The 9,105-nt window shown below is 41.2% G+C and overlaps 2 protein-coding genes across 3 annotated transcripts in view; both read left to right on the top strand.

Moving 5' to 3' along the window:
• Positions 1-366: 366 nt before the first annotated feature.
• On the top strand, positions 367-3,334 carry nkx3-2 (NK3 homeobox 2). Its single transcript, XM_050042521.1, has 2 exons — positions 367-996; positions 1,752-3,334. The coding sequence occupies exons 1-2, from the start codon at positions 627-629 to the stop codon at positions 2,174-2,176; spliced, it is 795 nt and encodes a 264-aa protein (XP_049898478.1). The 5' UTR covers positions 367-626; the 3' UTR covers positions 2,177-3,334.
• Positions 3,335-8,469: 5,135 nt separating this feature from the next.
• rab28 (RAB28, member RAS oncogene family) overlaps positions 8,470-9,105 on the top strand; it is a 41,467-nt gene continuing 40,831 nt past the window's right edge. For both annotated transcript variants that reach the window (XM_050042523.1, XM_050042522.1), the window contains exon 1: positions 8,470-8,933. In XM_050042523.1, the coding sequence (XP_049898480.1) occupies positions 8,859-8,933 (75 nt within the window). In that variant the 5' untranslated portion in view covers positions 8,470-8,858. The remainder of the gene's footprint in view (positions 8,934-9,105) is intronic.

The following is a 9,105-nucleotide window of genomic DNA, read 5'->3' as shown; positions in this document are numbered from 1 at the left end:
CAAACTTTAAACATTAGCAGCACAGAACATTCTGCACTTCAGCCAACTTCATCCTAAATCATTAATCAAAATCAATATGTAATTTTCTTATCACAGGTCGTGCAGAGATACAGCCTGCTCCCCTGTTTTTGGGAGAACTTCCAGTTGAAATAATTTGTGTGGTTGCAGCCTGCATGTCAGTTCAGCCTCCGATGAAAAACTTCAACCAAACATTTCTTTAACTTTTTCCCAGCCGATTGAAAGCAGCATGACGTAGTTTACAGTGGCCAATCGGGAAACGGCATTCCTCCTCTTTGAGCCAATAGGAGGCGACGAGCAGTGCCTGTCAGTCACAGGTGAGGGTGGATGGTAAAAAAATTGGGTGAAAAGGGCCGGAGACTGGAACGAGCCCGGGCTGATGGCAGAGCTATGCGGAGGAGCAGCATCGTGCCTGCGGATGTAGCAGAAACTTTCCACGGCTTCTCTCGCGGGGATGCGACCAGGAACCAACACTGGAGGGACAAAGTTAAGCCACAGCAGCGCTTCCACGGAGGGAGTAGCCTAAAATGTGGATGAACTGACATTTACTCCTCTATCCGGGCCGGTTTTAATTACTCAACTCGAAGAACCGAGCAAACTTTTGGAAAATGGCCGTTCGTGGCAACTCGCTGATGCCTTTCTCAATCCAAGCCATCCTGAACAAAAAGGACGACAGCCGACACTTGCCAGATTTGGACATGTGCTTCTCCAAGACGGCGTGCTGGAAAATATTTGGGGAGATGAACGGCGGGTCTCGGAGAGATGATGGGGAAGCTTGCGAGCCGACGGACCAGAAAAGCTACGACTCGGACTCGGGGCTCAGCGATGACAACGACAGCAAGAATGCGGCCGCGTGCAAGTCGGAGAAAGACGGAGACCCTGCGTCGGATGTGCCGGAAGAAAGCTTGCAGGAGGAGACGGACCACGAGTCTGCAGCTGCGGAAAACGCAAAGAGTGACAGTGAGCCCAATAATGCGGGTAAGTGGGACAGAGAGACACAGCTGTTTACAATGTGCGGCGTTGCTCTGATTTTAATATAACGACTCAATAAAAGATCTGGCCTTTAAACAAACAAGTATGACTTAAAGACTGTGGCACTCTTGTTGGTGCAGTTCTGCAGAACCATAATGCTGTGATTGTGTTATTGTGGGATATCAGGCCTATTTGCAAAATCTATCCGCGTTCTGCAACTTTTACGCATGAAATGTCCTGGTTTTACGCACGATTATTAACGGATACTCTGGCTTATACTCAAATCTTGTCACTACAGCACTAATTATTATTGATTAAATAGAGTCACTGGGGCTTAATGTCAATTCATTCTGCTCTGGCACGATTTATCTTTGGACAAAAGTTATAAGCTACCAGAAACACGCCTGTAATTGAAGCCTTATTTAAAGAAATAACTCCAACTCGTCCTAAATAAACATCTGCGCACTAGATGTGATGTTTAGGCCTGACTGATAACATTTTAAACTTTGATTTGAAAACTCCAGCATCCAGTGACCTTGTGTAAATCTATGCCAGCACATGCCAACACAATGAATTGAAACACACCTCTTTTAGAAGTGAGCTGAATTTGGATTTTCCCTATTTTGTTTAAATCACTCACATCCCAAAACAGGCTCCAATCTCACTTTACATCAGCAGATGTGCTTCCAGCTGTATTCAAAATAACAAACAAACCCCGGAACTCACTCGCATGACGCATCTGCCGTGTCTCCTTCTCCCAGACTCCAGCACCCTGGACGAGAAGAGCCTGGACCAGCCCAAACAGCGGAAGAAGCGTTCCAGGGCCGCCTTCTCTCACGCGCAGGTCTTCGAGCTGGAGCGTCGCTTCAACCACCAGCGGTACCTGTCCGGGCCGGAGCGCGCGGACCTGGCGGCCTCCCTGAAGCTCACAGAGACTCAGGTCAAGATCTGGTTCCAGAACCGCCGGTACAAGACGAAACGCCGCCAAATGGCCGCCGACCTGATGGCGTCGACCCCGGCGGCCAAAAAGGTGGCGGTGAAAGTTTTGGTGCGGGACGACCAGAGACAGTACAGCCCAGGAGAGATCCTGCGGCCCCCGCTGCTCTCCCTGCAGCCGTCCTACTATTACCCCTACGCCTACTGCCTCCCTGCATGGACACTGTCTGCATGTGCGGGGAATCAGTGAGAACTCGGTGACTGTATTTATTCTTTTTTTGTTTGATTATTTTTGCTCCAAGGACATCAGACTAACTCTATTTTCTGACACGAGGATGAGACCTGAGGGAACTGTTAATCTGCCTCACCGTGATGTCCAGGCCAGACCAGAGGTTCCCAAACCGTTTATCAAATCCTCAAATACCAAAAAACGACTAATTCTTTCATTTAATAAGAGTCTGTCTCCAGGAACCATAATAAAGAAGACACTTCTCATGATTTAGGCTATAAAATCACACCTCTCTGAAGTGTAGCTGAGCGGGGAGTCTGGACCTCCTTATTAAATGTCAGTGTGTTAACCTCTGAGGAGTGACACAGTAATAACAGTAAAGTATTCCTCTCTTTGCTCGGGAGCCCCTCAAGGACCTCTGAAGCCCCACGGACCCCGCTTTGGGACCCGGCGGCCTAAACAGACTGAAAATGTCACCTTATGTTGGTTTCTATTTTACATGCGCCTTCCTACCTCTGCAGTGATTTGGAAAAATAGGCATATTCCATTGACATTTCATATTAACTGTCTCTGTTACAGGTTGTGTTTTTATTTTTCTCTTGCTGTGTTTGTAAAGGTAAGATATTTCAGCACTTTTTGGAGCTATATACGTTACATTACTTCAATGTAAAAATGCATTATAGTGCGGGCATGTAGAGTGTCAGACTGAGAGGAGGCGGATTCTTGTGTTATTGGCCTGAAAGTGATCTCGTGGCAGGAAGCAGGCTATAAAACAGACCCAAACTTCTATTTGAAATGTACATGTGTTATATGTGTTAAATGACTGTTTAGATCGAAAAAACATTAAAAACATATCAGGCATTACTTTCATTTGGATGTAATTTTATTTAAAGGGTTTTATGTTGGCACAGGGATTTTTTTACCGTCAGATTTGACCAATAATTATAAGAATTTACAAGGAAGTTAAGGGTGCACTGGTTTATAAATTCCTTTTTTAATTTGACAACTCAGTGACTGGGAAAGAATACACAGTTTCACTTTCTTGTACAAAACAATGTTTTTGCTCTTTTTTTCTAAACAAAGAGCATGTTAGAGTTTAAATTAATTAAATTCGACCTACATATAGCTAAAATGACTTCATTATTATAGTTTTTTCATTAGTAAACTGATTTAGGACAACGTTTGGTGTTTTTGTTCGCACGGTCAAATATGCAATAGATAGAAACAGGTTTATCCATCCTTTCCTTTTCTTTTCCTGCGCATTTTCGCGCGTAAAACGACTATTATTCTCGTATCCATTTTTCCCACAAAGACCTAAACTTCACCAGAGTTCACGCCATACCATGAGACCGTGTAGATGTCATCTGGGCCACCATGGCTTCCTTCCCAAACACACCTGTCAAACAATGATGAATAGCTCTGTGATTCCTGGACAGGGCAAACTGACAGCTACCTTTAGGGCTGCATGTCAACACAAGGAGATGAGTATTCCGGGGTTAAGGAGGCCCATGTCACTGCGCCTAAATTTAAGCCAAAGAGGGGACGAGTTGGCAGATTGCAAACAGTTTCTTTTTGTCAAAAAGGAAAATTATTAAAGCTTGTCTTTGTAGTTAGGCCTAATACTGGAATTGAAGTATTACGGGAGGAGGTGTTCTTCTGTCTCCACTAACAGCCTGTATGTTAAGTCGGGGTCAGGAGGGAGCTGCCGTGCACCAGCCATCCATCTCTGGCCTTAAAGAATACCCACATCCCCTGTAGACTCCTACACAGTCTGGATGCTGCATATCAGCAGTATATAAAAAGGCATTAAGCGGGAAATTGGAGACAGAAATACAAAAAAATCTGAATTGCTGCAGCACAGGTGTCACATCTATAAGCTGATACCATGAAAGCACCAAAGATCCAAATGAGGTGTAATTTATGTGACATAACGAGCACCATCTGTGTTTCAGCCCTGACGCTGCGCAACGACTGTGCGCTTTTACGCACGCATACGCACCAACACCCAGGTATATGTAGGGTGGCGGTGGATCCGTGTCCCATCTTCTTTAACCCCATATACACTCCTCCTCGCGAACGGCGCCAATATGTCCTAAAATCTGATCTCCTTGATGCAGGTACATGAGCCACCCGAGGCCATCTCCAGCGGCAGTGATGCTCGTCATTGGCTGCTGTGAAGCTTGAAGGACAGAGAGAGGATACTGAGGAGTGGACCGTCCCACATAACTTCCTTTCATACCTGCATGTGGAGATATCTGATATAGAGGACTGATATTCCTTTCAACCTGCGATCGTTGAAATGCAAACACCCCCATCGGTGTGCATTTAGCCCATCACACAGTCTCCCCGTTATTTCCTTTTTCTGGTTCTTATGGTACGTGCGGTGCGTGGGAAAGATATTTATTGTATTAATCAAATAGGCTGTGAAACCATATGTTGAGTTTTTCCTAGAGGAAAAAAATATGATTTAAATGGTAACTACGCTAGTTTGTGTATTTTATTTGCCCCATATATAGGCCTACAGAAACCAATTACGCACGTTTACGCACAGGTAACCTACTTTTGTCTCTATTACTCAACAAGAAGTAACAATTTTTTTAGAATATATTCATATTATTTTAGTCTTTTCTGTACTTGGAGCAAAGCAAGGACTTTGGGAAACTCTGAACTTTTTGGAGTTGTGATTGAACAGAAATTTCGTCATCTTTATGTTTTCTTTATTTTATCTCTGTTCACATTACGCAACGAGCTCTTCCTTTATATCTTAAACTGATCCATATTTGCGTGAGCTGACACATCAGCGGCTCTCTCTTCACATTCACTGCGCAGTAATTATTTTAAGCTGGAGAGTCTCCACAGTTGTTACTGATAACAGAAAACTGGAAGTTAATAGACATTATTTCACACGTTAAACGGTGAGCTGTGCTGGATACAGCCCCTGCTTACAGCCGGGGTCCTCCACCTTTATATAATGGGATGTATTTGCGTCTTTTGTGGCGGAGCGACTACTAACAGACGCAACCTTGTAGGTTTATGATTGTTGGTTAATGGAAATATAAAATGCACTGATATCTAGCACCAAATCACATTGCAAAAAATATCAATTTGATAAAACATTAATTCGTATTTCCTAAAACAGACGGTTTTAATAGCCTTTATTTTTTTAAAAATTGAGATAATCCGCCTAATTTCACGATTCACACTAAATAAGATAGCCCTGGGCTGTAAACAAGTGACACGATCACACCACGAGGTCTTTTTTAAAATTATTTGTCAGTCTTTAACAATATTTTAACAACTAATAACAGGTTCGTTTACTTGAAGATTATTTATTTTTGTAGCCTAAATCAATAATAGAATATTTCTCTCTTTATTACTGCAGATAATAAAATATCTTTGGGCAAAATGTCACCAACATTACCATGTGTGATAAAGCATCTAATCAAACAAAAACATTTAAAGTTATAAAATAGAAATAGAGGGATATCTACAAGGTGTGCCCACGGGTTTTTGTGTGTCTCTGCAGGGCTTGTGTGTTTGAAAAAGATGGTTTATTTTGCACAACAATATACGAATATATTTAAGCACATTTACTCTGATATGGTTTTCATTTGCATAACCGTTTTATTCATCAATATTTCATCATCTAGCCTACATGTAAACTGAAGAGCCCGCACAGGTCCATTAAAAACTCTATTTGACGACACTGTTTTTTTTTTAATATCATTGTGTCTAATAGTGATAATTTTACCATAAAAATAATGAGAAAATCAAAATACGATTTTTGTATTTTCTCAGTTTCGGTGCGCTTTCGTTAAACAATTGAGCTTCATATAGAGTACAGTTAATTATGATAAGGTAAAAGGTCCGACACCTTCTTCCTTGTGAATTTATTAATTTGTGTTTAATCCATTTGGCCCAATATATGACTTTCTAATTCCGTGTTCCTGAGGAGATCAAATGCTTTCTCCATTTAGGCGATTAGGTTACACTGAACAAGCGAAATGCAAAGATGTCACTGACAGACTTTTCCAAACTGTGTCTCTCTTCGCCTTGATCGCCTCTGCCTGAAAACTCTTTTAAAAACAATTAGTCTTAATTTCTCTCCAAGCTTTCTGTCCGGCTGGGGCTGCTGTCACTCACACCCTCATGAGCCTGTTGGAGTTACACTGACCTGACAGTCACTGCCACCTGCTTCAAAGTGGCCCAGGTGTGAATTCCTCTCCATCCCTCATGTTGCAGCGACATCCATCCTCCGGCTGTGAAAAGCAAAGTGTGAAAGACGAGGACCGTGATTCAACCTTTAGCTTTAAAACACCGCAGCTCACGTTTTACAGAGAAATTTCAAAACATTTAACAAGAGGATGTAAATTAGAGACAAGGTATAAATCATTATCACTGAACATGTTCCCCTGGAAGAGGTGGACTTTGGGGCATTTAGTGACATGGGTTAACATATAAGAAACATTTTATTTTGTATGTGTGTGTGTGTGTGTGTGTGTGTGTGTCGGAGCACACAGTAAATGGATCTCGGTGGACATCAAACTTCAGCTACAGCTCACACAGTCGAGAAAAAGTTGTATAGTGAGATGTTCTTCTTGGAAATACTTTCTACAGGCTGTTAATAATAACTTTTGATAGTAAAATTACAGGAAACAAAAAAAAACAACTTTGTGTCCTGACCCTCCTTTTTGACAGATTAATATTTATTATAGGCTAAATTTAAAGGTCATTGACACAAAGGCTTATTCTTGTAATTAAGAATGAAATATTTTATTCCTTATTTTACTTAACTGAATAGTTTGGGTGTCTATTTTGGTGCAGGGTATATTAAATCTTCTGCACTCCAAAAAATATGTGCCATAATTTAAAAAAACAGAAGAGGTATGTTTCTGCTTTGCAACAGTTCCTGCAAAAACTGATGAAATCTTAAATAATGACTCTTTAACCTACATTTTGTTTATGTTAAATTAAGCACCGATTCTTGAGCTAATTGTGAATCATTTACAAATACACTAGAAAGAAATGTGACAAAAATAATTCTGTCAAAATATTCTGCTTTGGCATTTGGTCCAAGACTGGAGTTTAACGTTGCCAATAATAGTCATACTTCATTTGGTAAATACATCAGCGTGTCATTTACAGCAATCACGTTACACAGCTGGTAAGATATTCTTCGACACTGTGGTAAACTGGGAGGCTGTTCAGCTGTGAATTTAGCAGTGGAAAAATGAAATGTGTCTGTCTATCCATGATTAGGATGCCTCAGGAATAACATTAACCTTTGAATGGTCGACTAGTACACAGAGTCTGTAATGATTTAAGGGCAAAAAAATCCTTAAATGTTTGTTGGCCCTCTTCAGACTTCAGATCTGCTTTTATTCAGGGGAATCTAAATCATGGTTATCATAATTTTGATTCAGTTTGACATGACCTATAGTGCACCTGTGTGTGTATGTGTACATGTAATGTATGTGTGTGTGAGTGTGTTGACAGACAGCCAATAAGATGACAACTTAAACACAAGTAAAGCACAATGAAGCTTGGTGTTAGATGTACATTAGGCCCATAAATCTGTCATATTACAGATGCATTATGTGGTCCAAAAGGGTTTCCATATAGATATACTTGATATTATACAGTAGCCTGTAGTATAAATATATAATTAAAATCACATTTTTTAAAACAGATTTATGTCTACAAGTCTATTTGTAGAAGAACTGTATTGCTGCTAAAGTAAATGAAAATTCCAGATGATGGACTAAACATATTATGTACATATGTTTAAATACAGGGGCACCCTGTGTAAGAGGGTGTGTGTATGTGTGTAAGAATGTGAGAGATGGACAGATTAAATAATTATTATTTTAAATCTTGAATAAGCCACATGTAGTGGAAATATGTAGATCCTTTACTCAAGTAAAAGTAGCAATGCCACAGTAGTGTATAAAAATGCAATGCGTTTTCGTACTTACATATTAACTCTATTTATTGTTGGATATTATTACTGATGCATGAAGGTTTAAGCAGCATTTTAATATTGTGTGAGGTCGAGGTGGAGCTTTTAATGTCTTGATATGCTGTTTGGCAGCTCATTGTATTTAATAAGCTGTTTAAACTCAGAATATTCAAAGTAAGCACAGTTTTTGAAATAAAAAAAAGTAGCTGAAAATTGAAAATATAAAGTAAAGAACCTCAAATTGTACTTTTAGGTCTAGTAATTTAGTAAATAGTTACTTTAAACCACTTTTTGTTGTGCTTCTCACGTTTTAATGCTCACACTTTGACCTGTGTTACCAAGGCAACAGCAACGCGTCACACACAGGACGCAACCACACCGCTGGCGACTGGGTTTCCGGTTCTGGTCGTTTCCCGTGGCGACAAAGAGCTTCATGGCGACACTGACAATATTTACTAACTGAAACGCTATATTGTAGCCTCCGGTTCGTTTTCCTGGTATCTGTGTCCTCCCGTTTTAACCGTAAATCAGTGTACGTGGAGGCAGCACGGTAAGAGTGGATCATGCCGAGCAGAGCAGCAGTGTTGTGTTAGTAGAGTCAAAATGGCGTCTGCTTGCCCACTCAACACTCGTTTAATCCATCTGTGATTAGCCTGATAGACAGTGTCAGCCGGCCTGTGACTATATCCCGGTGGTTTTGGTTCGGTTTTCCACGCTGACACAGTCGGAGCACATTTCAGCGTCATGTCGGACTCGGAGGAGGACACCCAGGACAGGCAGCTTAAAATTGTAGTGATTGGAGACGGTGCGTGTGGGAAGGTGAGACCAGCACGGACACAGAGACAACTTACACTCACAATATTAACTGTGAATAGTCCTGCAAAGTCTGAATTCAACACAGACAGTGTGTTAATGTCAGTTGCACGGAGGGTTGGTTAGTATTCTGCTGTTTACGCTGCTCATCCGGACGCTGCTCTGTCTTGACAGTCAC

This window comes from Epinephelus moara, chromosome 4 (assembly GCF_006386435.1).
Source record: "Epinephelus moara isolate mb chromosome 4, YSFRI_EMoa_1.0, whole genome shotgun sequence".
Lineage (NCBI taxonomy): Eukaryota > Metazoa > Chordata > Actinopteri > Perciformes > Serranidae > Epinephelus > Epinephelus moara.
This window is presented reverse-complemented; position numbering and strand designations above follow the sequence as displayed.